The sequence below is a fragment of the Penicillium expansum genome, assembly GCF_000769745.1.
Source record: "Penicillium expansum strain MD-8 chromosome Unknown contig231, whole genome shotgun sequence".
In the NCBI taxonomy this organism is placed as follows: domain Eukaryota; kingdom Fungi; phylum Ascomycota; class Eurotiomycetes; order Eurotiales; family Aspergillaceae; genus Penicillium; species Penicillium expansum.
Genome location: NW_015971375.1, coordinates 167,464 through 183,708, shown reverse-complemented (window position 1 = coordinate 183,708; position 16,245 = coordinate 167,464). Strand labels below are relative to the sequence as shown.

Below are 16,245 nucleotides of genomic sequence, written 5' to 3'. Positions count from 1 at the left end.
TAGAGTTCCAAAGCTTGGACGAGAATACAGTTTGTTCAATTTATATACAGTCCTAAGGCAATACAATATACTTCTCCAGGTGCTTGGGAATGGAAGCACGCAGGTTCTTGCTCTCGAGCCAGGTGCTGGAGAACAAACGATCCGCATACCGATAAGCACCGTCACAGAGGATAGTAACAACAGTGTTACCCTTGCCCAACTTCTCGGCAACCTCCTTGGCGGCCACCACGTTCATCGCGGAACTAGCACCAAGGTACAGACCCTCCTCATCTAAACAGCGGTAAACCATCTCGATGGTCTTCTCGTCACTGATATTCACAGAGCCATCCAGCAAGTCAATATCGGGCTGAAGATTATCAGTCACACGGCCCTGGCCAATACCCTCAGTGATACTGCTGCCAGAGCGGTCGATCAATGTACCACCACTTTGGATGTAGCTGTGGAGAACACTGCCCGGAGGATCGGCGAGGAAGCTCTTGACACGTCCATCGCTGACAGTCTTCAGGTAGCGGGTGGTACCAGCCAGGGTACCTCCGGTTCCGGTGGCGCAAGTAAAGGCGTCGATCTTGCCCTCGGTCTGTGCCCAGATCTCGGGCCCGGTAGTGTCGATGTGTGCTTGACGGTTGGCAACATTGTCGAACTGGTTGGTCCAGACTGCGTTGTCCAATGACTCGGCGTGTCGGCGCGCCTGGTGGTTGTAGTTTTGGGGGTTGTCAAAGGCCACTGCGGGTACTGGGTATACTTCCGCACCCAGCAGACGGAGCAAGTCAATCTTGCCCTGAGACTGAGTGTTGGGCATATAGATCACTAGCTTGTAGCCCTTCGACCGGCACACATGCGCCAGCCCAATTCCGGTGTTTCCAGCTGTTCCTTCAACCACGGTACCACCGGGTTTCAAGAGTCCCTTCTCCTCCGCATCTTTGACTACGAAGAGCGCTGCGCGGTCTTTCACGCTACCTCCGGGGTTCTGGAATTCTGCCTTGCCAAGAACATTGCAGCCGGTCTGCTCAGAGAGCTTCTTCAATCGGATGAGCGGGGTGTTTCCAATCGCTGCAGTATCCAAGTCAGCTTACTAGTGTATGCAAGGGTGCTCGGAGCTAGACATACCCTCGGTCAATCCATTGACAACGCCCTGGGCAGTTGACACCCGGGTGCAGTATGCAGTGGACCCCTCCGCAGCAGCACGAGCTGCCGTAGTGGCAAATCGCCGGACACTTTGACGAAACATCCTAAATTGACTTGCAATGCGGGAACAAATGATCCCATCGACCCTCGGGGAATGACGAGCTCCCGCACCTCCGATGGTCGGCATTAGTCAGCTCACGTGCATCTACTACCCTTATCGGCTATCGTCCACCCGTTTTGGGCTGTTTGTTTACCGCCAAGGCCTCCACTCCTTTGATCGGTCCCGCAGTCTGCGATGCTTTTCGCCTCTGAATAATCAACGCTTAACAACAACACAACAATGCCTGGCAGAGTCGCCGCCCGTTCGACATCTGCGACGACACGCAGGTCGTCAGCACAGCCCTCTGCGTCTGGGCGTGCTGGCTCCGTTACTCCGTCGTTTGCGATCCCCGAAGAACCTACAGAGCCAGCATCATCCCCCACTTTGCGTCGCGATGTGTGTTTGCTCTTTGCGGATGCCCAGCGCTCGACTACCGGCCACCGAAAGCTCGTTGTGCGCCTGCGCAAGCTTCAAGAGTTTTGCTGTGGTATCTCACCAAAGAAGAATAATAAGGGAAAGGACCAAGAGCCTGAGGAGGCATTGATTCCTGGTGAGGAAACGGAGGCCGAAAAGGAATTCAACGTGGAAGTCGGCCGCTGCATGCTTCGGATTCTCACAATTAAGAAGAGCGAGCCTGTTGGAGACCGAATTTTACGCTTCTTGGGTACTTTCCTCGGTCATGCTGCGGAGAAAGATAATGAGATTTTTGCTTCGGGTGAAGACGAGGACCACAACCCCGAGACACCAACCGCGCGCCTCACATCGAGTCTTATTGCTCTGATGGGACCCGTCATGAGCGCCAAGGACAAGATGGTGCGCTTCCGCGCAACCCAAATTACCGCCCACATTGTGAACTCGCTGGAATCGATCGACGACGAGCTATACCATACGATAAGACAGGGTCTTCTAAGGCGTCTCCGTGATAAGGAGGCCTCCGTCCGAGTACAGGCGGTCCTAGGATTAGGACGTTTGGCGGGAGACGATGGAGAAGATGACGGCAACGACGACAACTCTGCTCTTCTTGAGAAGCTGATCGAAATTATGCAAAATGATACGAGCGCCGACGTTCGCAAAACACTTCTCACAAATCTCCCCCTCGCTCCGGTGACCCTTCCTTATCTTCTTGAGCGCGCTCGTGATCTGGATGCCCCTACCAGACGTGCATTGTACTCACGTCTCCTTCCTACCTTGGGCGATTTCCGTCATTTGTCTCTATCAATGAGAGAAAAGCTCCTTCGATGGGGTCTACGCGATCGTGATGAAAGTGTTCGCAAGGCTACGGCGAAATTGTTCTACGACAGATGGGTTGAGGATTGCGCTGGCACGAACAATGACCCGAATCAGGGGCCGACTGGCCAACGCTCCGCGCCCGACATCAACGCACTACTCGAACTTTTGGAGAGAATTGATGTTGTTAACTCTGGAATGGAAAGCGGAATTGCACATGAGGCAATGCGCGGGTTCTGGGAGGGTCGTGCGGACTACCGTGAAGCTGTTGTCTTCGATGAGCCTTTCTGGGAGAATCTTAACGGTGAATCCGCGTTCTTGCTCCGGTCCTTCAATGACTTCTGCCGCGTGGAGAATGAAGGCAAATATGACAGCCTAGCAGACGACAAGATGCCCGAGGTCACCGCGATGGCCTATTTCCTAGGCAAATACATCACTAATCTCTTGGGGCGAAAGAAGATCTCCAAAGAGTCGGGTGAAGCGAACGATGACGACGCTGTCGAGCACGAATTCGTTGTAGAACAATTGCTCCACATTGCCATCACTCTAGATTACAGCGACGAGGTTGGTCGACGAAAGATGTTCTCGCTCTTGCGAGAAACTTTGGCCGTGCCAGAACTCCCGGAAGAGAGCACGAAACTTGTCGTTGAAACACTCCGGTGTGTCTGCGGACCTGACACTGCAGCTGAAGCCGAATTTTGCAGTGTTGTTCTTGAGGCTATTGCTGAAGTTCACGACACCATCACCACAGAGGATAGCTTTGTTTCTGCAAGGTCTGAGATCAGCGATGATACTAGCAGACGCTCCGAAACTCCGGGGGATGAGGAGGTCACTCCCTTCAATAAGGAAGAGGCCAAGGCTAAGATTGTTCGCGAAATTGTTGTTAACATGAAGTGTCTGTATATTGCTCAGTGCATGTTGCAGAATGTCCAGGGCCACCTGCAGCAGAACATGAACCTGGTTACTATGCTGAATAATCTTGTGGTGCCCGCTGTTCGCAGCCACGAAGCCCCAATTAGAGAGCGTGGTCTCTTGTGCTTGGGCCTATGCTGTCTACTTGACAAGGTTAGTATATTCTCCTTTGATCAAAGACGAGGCTCGCTAATGATGAATTTACACAGAATTTGGCCGAAGAAAATATGACTCTCTTCATCCACTGTTATAGTAAGGGTCATGAGGCATTGCAGGTCACGGCTTTACAAATCCTCTGTGATATGATCACGACTCACCCATCCCTACTTGCTCCCGTTACCCAGGCTGATGGCGAGACCGTCACGCCACCTCCCATGCAGAAGCCTCTGCTCAAGGTTTTCGCCCGAGCTCTGCGTGCCAACTCTCCCAACAGCGTACAGTCCGGGGCAGCCGCCGCTCTCTGCAAGCTGCTACTCACCAACACATTCACTCCCTCTGGGCCGAATGTCCCACCCGCAATCCAGGAACACAATCAGAATGCTGTTGAATCTTTGTTGTTGTCCCTCGTGGTCTCCTTCTACCACCCACGCACTCGTGAAAACCCAGCACTACGACAGTCATTGGCTTATTTCTTCCCTGTATACTGCCATTCCCGCGTGGAAAACACGCAGCACATGCGCCGAGTGGCCGTACCAGTGATCCGTGCTGTAATGAATGCCGCGGAGGAGCACTACTCACTCGAGGCCGAGGAAGACAGTGATGGAGAAATTGATCCAAGCGTCGGCGAGCGCGAGGTCAAGGCTCTCATGACTGGTGTTATTGGTATGCTTTCTGAATGGACTGACGAACGCCGGGTCGTTGGCCTTGGCGGTGAACGAATTTTGGCTGGCGGTGCTGCAAGCTCCAACGTTTGTGGGTGGGTTCATCTCGCCCTAGTTAAGGAGATTCTCGAGCGTGTTCTCGGTGTCAGCGCTGCCGCCAATCGCTGCTCACGTGAGGAACGCAAGCTTCTCTTCTCCCTCCTCAGCAAGCTTTACTTTGCTGCTCCCACAGTTCCCGCACGAGCTAGCTCTCGTGCCCCCGAAGGCGATGATCAATTCCGAACTAGCATTCGCAGTGCTACGGGTGTCGAAATCGATCCCGAAAACACTGCCCTCGCGACCGAGGTTAAGGAGCTATTGGACCAAACCATTGAAGAGGGTCTCGCCGCTGAAGCCTCTAGCCGAAATGCTCTCGTCAAGGCCAAGAATGCTATCCTCAAGATCATTGCCGTCGCCCAGGATGGTCGCGCTGCTAGTGCTCGTCCCCGCGAAGGCACCGAAGAACCTGACAACGATGGAGCTAGTGTACGCTCTGGTAGTGTTCGTCGCTCTGTGGACCCTACTGGTGGTTACAGCCGCCGTCATTTCTCTGTTGAGCCCAGTATCATGGAGGAAGACGAAGGTGAGGGTGATAGCCGTCTTACTTCTGCCACTGCCAATCGCCCGATTGTCTCCATTGAACCCAGTATTATGGAAGAAGATGAAGAAGATGATCATGATACTAGTCGGGGGACGATAATCAAGGAAGAAACGGGTGATGAGTGATGATTGTTCCGAGGTTTGGTTGGCGTTGGTTGAAGTTAGGGGTTTGGGGTTAGGTTTCTGTACATAATTTCAGTGTCTGATTTTCTTGGAATACCTTTTGCATGAATGCCATTATGCGAGTTCTTCCTCATACATGCATGTTCAATATGTTCAATATATATCCACGTGATGGCCACGTGATGATATATTTTTGACAGCGGCAGAGAGACTTGATATTTGGAATGTCTATTTTCCCTATTTTCCCTATCTTGTTTATGTATCTTGTCTATATTTGTCTTAGTTGTGGTTATGTTTCACTGTATATCTACTCCGTACATGTGTCATACCTAGCAATTGCTTCTGCCTTTTGTGTACTACTTATTTGATATCCTACATGGGGCCATGTATCTAATAGTTCTAGAAGTCTCCAATCAACAACATTAGCCATTAGAAAGACAGAGATGCTAATTAATATTATATCTACTATATTAATGCTACTCTTCCTCGTTCCCCTAAATCCGAAAAGCCGTACTAAGACAGGGATCTGGGCCCGGTTGGGGTTGCACGGTCAAGACCAGTCCGAACACACAATTTCCAGGGGAATTTGAAGGATAGAAGTTTCGATGGAAGAGAGAGAAATAAAGAGGATTTAATTTCTTACTGTCTTTAAGAATAACATCTATATAATTCATTTTGTAATTGTATAATCTCCGTCTCCCTCCGTGAACCCCGAAACTTTTCATTTTCTCTCAAAACTCCACCGAGAGTTGGCTCTTTTCTTCTTCCCCCCCCCCCTTTCCCTTCTCTCCTCCCCCGGGCTTTCTCTTCGATTCTTACCACCCTCTTCTCCGGCCTTGTCTTTGTCTCCTGCTTTTCCCGCAGAGACATCTTCCCCCCATCTTCCCCCGGGATTCCCTTGCCGCTCCGTTGGCACCGGACAAGTCAGCGATGGCGGCCGTTTCAGCACCAACCCCCAAGCTGGATCGATACATCGTTATCCACGTTGCAACCACCTGTGACGAGCATGGCGTATATGTCACTAAAGACTCGGCTGAGGTCATTGAGTTAGGATGGATCCTGTTGGACACTAAGACCTGCGAGGAAGTCCGTTCCCCCCAACGTCCTTCTACCCAACATTCAATTTACTCCCGAGGCCAACCCGAAAGCTGACACCTTTTTTTCCCCAATTGTTTAGCTGCACCGTGAAAGTGTTCTCGTCAAGCCCGTCAATACCCCAATCACCCCGCTTTGCAGTAAGATCGCCTTGAAAACAACCTTGGATTTACATTGGGTTTTGCTAGGAATTAATTTGTGGCTGACAATTATCTAAAGCGAGCTTGACCACTTTGACATGGGAACACGTTCGCTCCGCAGGTACTTTCCGGGATGCCATCTCTCGATTCGACGCCTTCGCCCAGGAACACCTCACCAGCAAACACCTCGAGTTTGCTTTTGTGACGTTGGACTCGTGGGATCTGCGGGTGCAGTTGCCCCGCGAGGCCCGCGACAAGGCCGTCGTGCTGCCCGCATACCTGCAGCATTCCCGCACTTTCGACCTGCGAACTGAATATCAACGCTGGCAAACCCATCACCCCGAGTCGCTGCCTTTCGGTCCCAGCTCACTCTCCAACATCTGCGCTGCCCTCGAGGTCGAGCCCGTGCAGTCGTCCGCCCCGATTAAGCACAACCTTCCTTTCCACTTGCAAGCTTTGGCCCCCGCTTCCCCCCGCCGTGCTATGGAGGAATCGGTTACTCTCGCCCGTGTGCTTCGTGGTTTGATCCGCAAGTCGCAGCCGCCCCAGGAACACCCTGAGATCCTCACTCGTCCTATGGATGCTCATGCCGATGTTCGGGCCTTTTTGGCGGAACGGAGCAAGGTCCTTCACCTGAGTGGCCTGCCCCACGATACCACTCAGTCTGAATTGGAGAGCTGGTTCACCCAGTTCGGTGGTCGTCCCATCGCCTTCTGGACCCTGCGGACACCAGACCAGCACAAGCCCACTGGCACTGGCTTTGCCGTCTTCTCTTCGCACGAGGAGGTGAGTTTTTATTCTTGTTCTATGATACAGAACTTTCTATGATTTCTCCTTATGTTTCACCTGCTAACTGTTTACTAGGCTGCTGAGAGCCTGTGTATGAACGGCCGTGCGCTTAACGAGAAGGCGATTGAGGTATCTCCCTCTTCCAGTCGGGTTCTGGACCGCGCCGCTGAGATCCTCACTCCTTTCCCGCCCTCCAAGAACCGCCCCCGTCCTGGTGACTGGACTTGCCCGTCTTGCGGCTTCTCTAACTTCCAGCGCCGCACAGCATGCTTCCGCTGCTCGTTCCCTGCCATGGCGGCCGCACCCGACCCAATGAACTACGGAAACTACGGCTACGGCCCGCCATCAATGATGCCTCCTCACATGGGCCATGGTGGCGGTCACGGTATGGGTGGTGGTCACTCGCGTGGTATGGGTGGTAACGGTGGTGTTGTCCCCTTCCGCGCTGGTGACTGGAAGTGTGGTTCTGAGGGTTGTGGCTATCACAACTTTGCGAAGAACATCAACTGCCTACGCTGCGGTGCCCCTCGTTCGGGCGCTGCCGTCGTGGCAGACTCGGCATTCCCGTCACCGATGGATCCACCGTCGCAATTCAATATGGGGCCCAACTCGATGGCTAGCACTCCTGCCCCTGCTCCGTTCGCCTCCACTGCCGGTGGTTTCGGTGGTTTCAGCCAGCAGTTCGGTGGCCCGCCCAACAACTACGCTCTGCCCTCCGGTGGTTTGGGTAACAACACCCCCGGTGCGTACCCTCCCATGGGTCAGATGAACTCGGGATACGGCTCTTCCACCACCTCGCACTCGGCCGCCTCCTTCGCCAACCCAGCCACTCAGGCCGCTTTCACTGGTGCGGATCACGGTGTGCCCTCCACCAGTGCTTCGAACGGTGCCTTCTACGGTACCGATGGTGCCAGTGACCCCTTCGCCTTCTTGTCGAGTGGCCTTGGTGGTCTGACGGTGTCCGATGACCCCCACTCTCGTCGCAACGGCTCCGGTGCCAACAAGTCGCCCGCTTAAATATTGGTCTAGTTGTACCTACTTCACGCCCCACTCACGAACTGGGCGCTCACACTTATGTTGTCCATATTGCAATCCTGCATTGTGGCGGGTTTCTGCGTTGGTTGATATTCGTTGATACGCATTTGTATAAGGGATTCTGCGGTTTTGGTGCATCGGGTTGGAAGGAGCAGGCGGGTTAGCGTTGTCGAAGATTTTCGGATTTCTTTCTCTCGCCTTCGCCGCCCTGTGCTTTTTTGCGTGATGCTTTTTTATCGTTGGGTTTTTGGTCTGTTTTTGTTTTTTTTTTGTTTTTTGTCTTTTTTTTTTTTGTTCTTTGTTCTCACTTCTGGTTGTGGGAGCTGTTTTTTCCTCCATATTTGTGATTTCCATCTTGCGCTATATGGTTTTGTTATCTTTCGAGGGAAATAAGCCCCCTTGTAGGGGTGTGTGGTGCATGTATTTTTGAATGTTCCGGCCATCTCTGGTTTATTGTCTGCAGGCATGGACACATTTGCGTTGGGTTTGCCCTGCTTTTGGCATTGCATTTTAGATATTTTGTGGGCTCCCTTTCTGCACTCTTTGGTCATGGGAAGCGTCGGAGAATTCACGGTCTTGATCTGGGTGGGGATATACTGGGACTCCGTTTGGGGTGTTGGGGATTTACTTTGAAGCTTGGGCATCGAATCGAGGATCTCTTCGGGGTCGAAGCACTGTGAATGCAAAAAAATCATTGTGTCTATATATTTTTCATATGTATTCTCGTTATTTAGGTGGTTTGACTATATAAAATTCTAGTAGATTCGGTGGTTTTATATATATTCATGCGTGTTTACATCGCAAAGTCTTGTACGTGTATAGAGTTGTACTTTCTGAGTAGTTTCTAATGAATATAAGGCTGATTTAAGTCCTTGTCTTCCAAGGAAACACTATTCAATGTAATAATTCACATTCATTGACAGACTGTTGGAAAAATAAGTTAACTGTTAGGTACATGCAATTAGTATGGTGCATCCATACTTAACACAAGTACCTCGAAGGTTGGCCCTTGAGGCAGCCGTAGGCTTTCGCGTCCACCGCCCGGAACCCGTCATTGCTCCAACCCAATTGACCTCAGCTACTTGACACTCGTCTGCATTGCCCTTATTCTACCTCATTCCTTCTTTTAAACTTGTTATCTACACCAACCTTTCATCACCACTCATCCACACGTCCTTGATTCACAATGTCCGGATACGACCGAGCTCTTTCAGGTAAGCTAGCTCCCCACGTCCCAGCTCCCTTTGCTCCTGACCAGGACGAAAGCTGTATGATGCTAACTTATCGCAGTATTCAGGTATGTGGACTTCAGGCTACACTTCAGCTCCAGAGTCTGTTTTCTAACCCTCTCCCAAGTCCCGATGGACACGTCTTCCAGGTTGAATATGCCATGGAGGCTGTGAAGCGAGGTAAGATCTCCGTTATTTGCTTTCTAGAAGCTTTCGCTGCACCATTTTTTTGCCCTCGCTCCTATATTCTTCATCAAAAGACATATTTGCTGATGGTAGGCGATTCTAGGAACTTGCGCTGTTGGTGTCAAAGGCAAGGATATCGTCGTCCTCGGTTGCGAAAAGCGTTCCGCCCTCAAGCTTCAAGATACCCGCATTACTCCCTCCAAGATCGCCCTGGTGGATGACCATGTCTGTCTCGCCTTTGCTGGACTGAATGCCGATGCCCGCATCCTTATCGACAAGGCCCGCTTAGAGGCTCAGTCCCACCGCCTGACCGTTGAGGACCCCTCTAGCATCGAGTATATTACGAAATATATTGCGGGTGTTCAGCAGAGATACACACAGAGTGGTGGTGTACGTCCATTTGGTATCAGTACGCTGGTGGTTGGATTTGACAAGAATGACTCCACCCCGCGACTGTACCAGACCGAGCCGTCTGGAATCTACTCAGCCTGGTAGGTGTTTTCCGAGCTTACGTTTTAATATTGAATGAATGCTAATCATTCTTCTCTTGATACAGGAAAGCCAATGCTATCGGTCGTTCCAGCAAGACTGTCCGCGAATTCCTTGAGCGCAACCACCAGGAGGATATGGACCGTGAGCAGACAATCCAGCTGACCATCAAGTCTCTGCTTGAGGTTGTGCAGACAGGTGCTAAGAACATCGAGGTCGCCATCATGGCACCCGGTAAGACTCTTGAGATGCTCCCAGACGACCAGATTGAGTCGTACGTGAAGAGCATCGAAACCGAGAAGCAGGAGGAAGCGGCCAAGAAGAAGACCCGGACAGGGACCACCACGGCGGCTATCCTCACTCGACCGGGTGGCGGCGAGTCGACCGATTAAGTGCTAGACTTGGAAGGATCCAGAGCCTGAGGTGACTGGATTGTGGATTTGTTTCAATTTACAGTAGCGTTGGGTCTCTTCCTTGACGAGAATCCAAAATCATGAAGTTTAAAACACATCCCCCATTTTCTTTCGTATTGTATATTGTACACCAACGCAGAAAAGGGTATAGATGCAAAGGGAATTTCCATCTGCCTTGAACTCTTGCAAGAAACAGTAAATATCAAATCGTCAACATCATGAAATTGCGCCTGCCAGTTGTCTTTTCTCTCCAAAGTGCACAGCTTAGCCCATGCGGTCCGACACATCTCTGATATTGAAGAGGGAGCGCTCCTTGTCGCGCGCAACACGCTCGTCCTTGAGCATACTTGATATGGTCAGCATCCTGCCAATTAGAAGATCTTGTGAGCTCAACATACCGGCTGTCCATACGAGCATCCTCACCCTCTACGTGTAGTCGCGCCTCGGGCTCGCGTGCCTCGATGACAAAGTGATTATCACAGTGAGGGCAGTATTCGTCACTGGAATCAAAATTAGCCCGCTGCCACTTGGATTTTGAACCGTGCCTTGCATACGTCTCATCGAACTCGGCAGCGTCCTTGCGGAAACACTTCTTGCACTTCTTGCATGCGAAGATCTACCCCATGAAATGTCAGACTGCTAGACTTGCGCTAACCGGAGAATAGGGGCGTACCATCTCTGCGCTCTTCTCGAGATTGTGCGACTCGCTCTCTTGGTGGCATTCGGCACAGTCAAACCATTTTCGGCCTAGATCTCTTCGGTCAATCCCCTGTGATCAAATGCGAAGTCGATTCGAGCGTACAGCAGTGCGAGCGGATGGCCACTTGGGCGTTCAGAATGTGTTTACTGCAAAGCGGGGAGATTGTATTAGCTATCAGAATTTTGGACTAGGGGGATTGAGGGGATATCGAGTATGAACGTTCTCCAGAATACCACAAGAAGCAGACTTACCACATGTCTATGAAATGCGGAAGAAAAGTGACGGCCAAGTGCGAGATGACGATGCTCAAGTCCGAAGAAATGCAGACACAAAGTGATCGCCAACTCCCGTGATTCCCTCCACTTTCCTCCCCGCCACTCCATTTCATCGACCTTCGCCTTTCACCCCCTTTTACCCCCTGGATATCCCTCGGAATTCCTCGAACTCTTGACGGCCAAGCTCCGTCTTCTCTTACTGGGCCTTTGCGCCGCTTACGTTGTCCGCTCTCTCTATACTCCGAGCCCCACGATATCCCTGTAGCCTCTGTTCCGTACCCACGAACACCAACTCTACTGCCTCCGCGCCACTATTCAACCTCCAGGAGATATCTTCAAGTCTATGATCCATTACTCCAGCTGGTTTCGGCGACGGATCCGTGATAATGGCCATGGCGGGCACAGGAAAACAGCCGGACAACAATGATGATGCTCCTCCCACTGTATGCATACGTAACTGTTTTGTTGCACACAATGAACTAACATGAACACAGCCACAGAGACCAGTGTCCTCCTTGTTGTCTCATTTTGAGAATCTTTCTCACCGCAGGTCTCCCTCTGCTGCTGTAACTGCTAGCCCGCGCACTTCCACATCCCATTTACTGGCAACTCCGGAGCCTAGCGATGACCTCCGATCCTCTAGCCGTGCTTCGCTCGATTTGCCCCGGCCACATTCACCATGGACCCCCGCTGAGGATAGACCAAGCCCGCTTCAGCAATCGAATGGGGAGAACTCCCGGGATCGTGGGTTCTCCGGCAGACGATATGGCAGGCCCATCTCTATGAACTTCCACCGTTCATCGCCACAGCTACCACCGACCTTGACAGTGCAGTCGCCCCAATCGCCGCCGCGAGGACAAGATAGGGATGAAGTTTGGAATCCGCATGGTGACAGCCGCAAGACTCGGAGTCCAGGCCATCGCCCCCGAGAATCGATGTCCGTCTCGTCGGCACCACCCCGCCCGCTCTCCCCGATACCGAAGTTCGGACCATCCGTTAATGCAGGGGATACAATGCCTCGAGCGTCTCCTGGGTCTCTGCGTGTTCATCTCACTGGGAGCCCCGCGGATCGGAAATCCAAAAGCGCCTCGTTGCCACCCCCAGCTAACCGCGCATCAAAGCCCAAAATTCCGGCGAAACCGGCGATGTTTTCTCACCCGGACACCAGCTCGTTGACTCCTAGACCAGGACGAGTATCGCCAGATCGAAGTATTTCACCTTTTAGCACCCCTCCTGGTAGCCCAGAGAAGCAACGTATGGTTAAGCCCCAATCTACCGGGAAGAGCAGTGCTAGGCCAGCACCAGCTCGGCCAACGACGGAGCCACCCGCTCAGCGTTCATTTGACGAACGATCACCTGTTCCGTCTGCGACCGCCAGACATGACGCCAGAGAGATGGGATTCTCAAGGATCCGTCCTGGCCCAGAGCCCTCACGGTCCTCCAAGCCCTTGATGGTGCAGATTCCGTCTGCTCCTGTAGATGCTCCCGCGTCTGCTGCCACTGCCCCACCTCTTTCGGCGCAGAGATCCCGAGCCAGTGATATTCCTTACGACCGCCCAGGGCTTCCTCCTCGACCTTCTGGGGTTCCCCGCCGAACTGGAGTCTCCCCATCACGGGAGTCTTCCAGGAATGCAAACAGCTCTGCGCATATGACACCGATTGCTAGATCTGCACCTTCTTTCCCGCGTGCTAGCGAATCCTCAGCCCCCAAACCAATCCAGCGGCAGCCCTCTCTACCCCGTGAATCTCACCTTTCTTCTTCTCTTCCTGAGCGGCGGGTGGTCCGTACGGACACGGAGGAAGAAGAACCAATCGAAGAGACAGTTATCTCAAGGACCGACTATCCCGATGCCTCAAAAGCTAACCGTCGACCCCCACGCTTCAGAACTGGACCGCAAGATATCCTGACGAAGTATGATACCCGTTTGCTGGCTGTGTGCGGCAAGTATGTGTGCACAACTGGCTATTTGACTCGGGTGTGGGATCTTACAACTGGTGACCAAGTGATGAGTCTCAGCCATGGCGAGACCGTGAAAAGTTTATCTCTCGCTTTCAAGCCAGGGAAAGGACTTGAAGACGAGGGTGAGCGTATCTGGCTCGGTACCAGCGCTGGAGATCTACACGAAGTCGATATCCCGAGTCAATCTATCGTGGCCACCCGCGCATACCCCTCTCGCCGGGAAGTCATCCAAATCTTGCGGCACAAGAAAGAAATGTGGACGTTTGATGACGAAGGCCGGCTGCTTGTTTGGTTGCCAGACGAGACCGGCGCACCCAACTTGCTATACAGCTACCATAGCCCTTCCGAACGTGTAGCCCGAGGCCACACATTCTCCATGGTAGTTGATGACAAGCTATGGCTGGCAGCAGGGAAAGACGTTCATGTATATCGCCCTAATGCGCGGGATGATGTCACATTCAAGGTCTTTAAACGACCTCTCGGTCTCCAGCACTCAGGCGATGTGACTTCCGGTTCCTATACTACGCGAGATGGAGGTCGGGTATATTTAGGACACGCAGACGGCAAGGTTACTGTGTACTCCTCAACCGATTTTAGTTGCTTGGCGGTGGTCAACGTCAGTGTTTACAAAATCAACTGCCTTGGATTTGTTGGGGACTATCTTTGGGCTGCGTATAAAACTGGCATGATCTATGTCTACGATGTGTCTACCAACCCCTGGACCGTGAAGAAAGATTGGCGCGCACACGACAGTCCCGTATCTAGCTTTGTGTTAGACATGAGCAGCGTATGGACCATGAACCGACTACAGGTGACTTCTCTCGGAACTGATAATTGCATTCGCCTCTGGGACGGAATGCTCGAGGATGATTGGTTGGGTAAGTGAAAAAATTGCTTTCATCTGTTGATGGCTCCCACTAACATATAGTAGATGCGCGGATGCAGGCTAGAGACGTGGAGTTCTGCAAATTCCGAGAAATCAAGGCTGTCGTCTTGACTTGGAATGCGGGAGCTTCTACCCCCGGCAGTGTGCGAACGTCGGATTTCATCCGGAATGCGGTCACCCCTGAAGACCCGCCAGAGATCGTGGTATTTGGGTTCCAGGAATTGGTTGATCTTGAGAACAAGAAGATCACAGCTAGTAAGTCGTACCTTGTTATCTTTTTCTTTTGCCGGAATGTCCGCTGATATCGCCATAGAGAGCTTGCTGCTTGGCAGCAAAAAGAAAGAGAACGGTGAGAAGGAACACATGAGTCGTCAGTATCGAGTGTGGATCGATCATCTTACTCGTAGTCTTCACGAATGCATGCCCCTCGAGGAATCCTACGTTCTTTTGCATACCGCGAACATGGTGGGACTGTTCACATGCGTTTTTGTCAAACACAAGGAACGTCATAATATCACAAAAATCAGTGCTTCGGAGATTAAGCGCGGGATGGGCGGTTTACATGGAAACAAGGTTTGTGATGCCCCCGGTCTTTGCTATGGCTCTTATCTAACTGCAGCAGGGTGCCCTTGTCTTGCGCTTCGTCCTAGACGACAGCTCGATATGCTTTGTGAACTGCCATTTGGCGGCCGGCCAAACCCAAACCGCAAACCGAAACAACGATATTGCTGCGATCCTAGAAGCCGAGTCACTGCCTGCCGAAAATAGCATGACCTTGCGGACAGATCAGTTCGCCAGTGGGGGTGATGGCTCAATGATCATTGACCACGAAGTGTGCATTCTGAATGGAGATCTAAACTATCGAATCGACGCAATTCCTCGCAATGTGATCATCGATGCAGTTCGCCAGAACAACCTACCAAAACTCCTGGACAGAGACCAGCTACTTGCTTCTCGGCGGAAGAACCCCGGTTTCCGCCTGCGCGCCTTCATCGAGTCGCCCATCACCTTCGCTCCGACCTACAAGTATGACGTCGGCACGGACGATTACGACACCAGTGACAAGAAACGTTCTCCCGCCTGGTGCGACCGCATCCTTTACCGAGGCCTGGGCCGCGTCAAGCAGCTGGATTATCGACGACACGAGGTCCGCGCCTCCGACCACCGGCCGGTCAGTGCGGCGTTCAAAATTCGCGCTAAGACAGTCCTCAGTCAAGAACGGAACGCCACGTGGGATGCATGCAACAATGAATTCCAGGATGAGAAGCGCCGCTTGGCTTCTGAAGCTAGCATCGAGTATCTCATCACTGTCCTCGGGACAGATCCCCGCCAGGCCCGTACCTTGATCTTGGGAAAGCAATAGCCGCTTTCATGATCGTCTCTCTCTTTCTTCTTTCCAAGTGAAGCGTACTTCTTTTTAATATGCATTTGGGTGGAAGCATGGCGGTGTATATTGTACGACTAATGATTTTACGATAGATATGTATCATGATGGTTGTTAGAGCTAAAAAGTTTCCCAAGGTTCCTTTTATATCTGACCCTGTAGTATTCTTTCAAGGTAGATGCCATTCTTTTAACATTAATCTGCATTGAAGAGGCGAAGGGATTGGGCCACCAGAGATCTGATGTGACAGTATGTGGAAGGCTTCTTAAAATGCGCCACAATGTGATGATAGTGCCTGGTTATACATAGAGGTGTCTGTTGCACAAAGTATGCTTTTTTTTTTACCATCTAGCTAGAGACTAATATCTGAGAGCAATATTTCTAGTTTTACCGACACTTAAGTATTGTGTAGTTGTCTCCTCCTTTGCCTGTTTATGCTCATTGCACCACATTTATACTTGGATAGATCATACAAGCTCGGATTTCGAAAGCAATCTTTTTCAGCCAAGGCAACCCAAGTACATCGAGGTCCCAAAAGTACTTCCAAGGCCGCACATACATTATTAACCCTCAACACTAGGCCCCTGAAAAGCAGACCGGCGACAACAAACGTTCACGGCTCAAAGAGTATATTGTTCATGGTTGTTCAGGCAACTCAAAGAGCACAAGGGAACATTAGCAACAACAAAGACATAGAAACACAAGGGCCATGTTTAG

At 51.7% G+C, this 16,245-nt stretch overlaps 7 protein-coding genes across 7 annotated transcripts; 4 read left to right on the top strand and 3 right to left on the bottom strand.

Annotated features, from left to right (window-relative positions):
* Positions 1-52: 52 nt before the first annotated feature.
* Positions 53-1,228, bottom strand: PEX2_071340 (cysteine synthase A; the record flags this gene model as incomplete). Its single annotated transcript, XM_016744405.1, has 2 exons — positions 53-1,050; positions 1,108-1,228. The coding sequence occupies 2 exons, from the start codon at positions 1,226-1,228 to the stop codon at positions 53-55; spliced, it is 1,119 nt and encodes a 372-aa protein (XP_016596972.1).
* Positions 1,229-1,465: 237 nt separating this feature from the next.
* PEX2_071330 (condensin subunit YCG1) lies at positions 1,466-4,950 on the top strand (the record flags this gene model as incomplete). The annotated part of the gene is made up of 2 exons (XM_016744404.1): positions 1,466-3,517; positions 3,574-4,950. The coding sequence occupies 2 exons, from the start codon at positions 1,466-1,468 to the stop codon at positions 4,948-4,950; spliced, it is 3,429 nt and encodes a 1,142-aa protein (XP_016596971.1).
* Positions 4,951-5,877: 927 nt separating this feature from the next.
* Positions 5,878-7,988, top strand: PEX2_071320 (putative RNA binding protein (Arp); the record flags this gene model as incomplete). The annotated part of the gene is made up of 4 exons (XM_016744403.1): positions 5,878-6,033; positions 6,125-6,182; positions 6,262-6,968; positions 7,047-7,988. The coding sequence occupies 4 exons, from the start codon at positions 5,878-5,880 to the stop codon at positions 7,986-7,988; spliced, it is 1,863 nt and encodes a 620-aa protein (XP_016596970.1).
* Positions 7,989-8,006: 18 nt separating this feature from the next.
* On the bottom strand, positions 8,007-8,345 carry PEX2_071310 (uncharacterized protein; the record flags this gene model as incomplete). The annotated part of the gene is made up of 1 exon (XM_016744402.1): positions 8,007-8,345. The coding sequence occupies one exon, from the start codon at positions 8,343-8,345 to the stop codon at positions 8,007-8,009; it is 339 nt and encodes a 112-aa protein (XP_016596969.1).
* An 847-nt stretch (positions 8,346-9,192) lies between these two features.
* Positions 9,193-10,302, top strand: pre6 (proteasome core particle subunit alpha 4; the record flags this gene model as incomplete). The annotated part of the gene is made up of 5 exons (XM_016744401.1): positions 9,193-9,220; positions 9,297-9,303; positions 9,363-9,415; positions 9,549-9,912; positions 9,978-10,302. The coding sequence occupies 5 exons, from the start codon at positions 9,193-9,195 to the stop codon at positions 10,300-10,302; spliced, it is 777 nt and encodes a 258-aa protein (XP_016596968.1).
* A 285-nt stretch (positions 10,303-10,587) lies between these two features.
* Positions 10,588-11,279, bottom strand: PEX2_071290 (CHY zinc finger protein; the record flags this gene model as incomplete). Its single annotated transcript, XM_016744400.1, has 6 exons — positions 10,588-10,669; positions 10,722-10,823; positions 10,878-10,939; positions 10,997-11,070; positions 11,126-11,169; positions 11,275-11,279. 6 exons carry the CDS (start codon positions 11,277-11,279, stop codon positions 10,588-10,590), a joined length of 369 nt encoding a protein of 122 aa, XP_016596967.1.
* Positions 11,280-11,684: 405 nt separating this feature from the next.
* Positions 11,685-15,507, top strand: PEX2_071280 (putative inositol polyphosphate phosphatase; the record flags this gene model as incomplete). Its single annotated transcript, XM_016744399.1, has 5 exons — positions 11,685-11,741; positions 11,793-14,136; positions 14,190-14,399; positions 14,458-14,717; positions 14,767-15,507. 5 exons carry the CDS (start codon positions 11,685-11,687, stop codon positions 15,505-15,507), a joined length of 3,612 nt encoding a protein of 1,203 aa, XP_016596966.1.
* Positions 15,508-16,245: the final 738 nt, after the last annotated feature.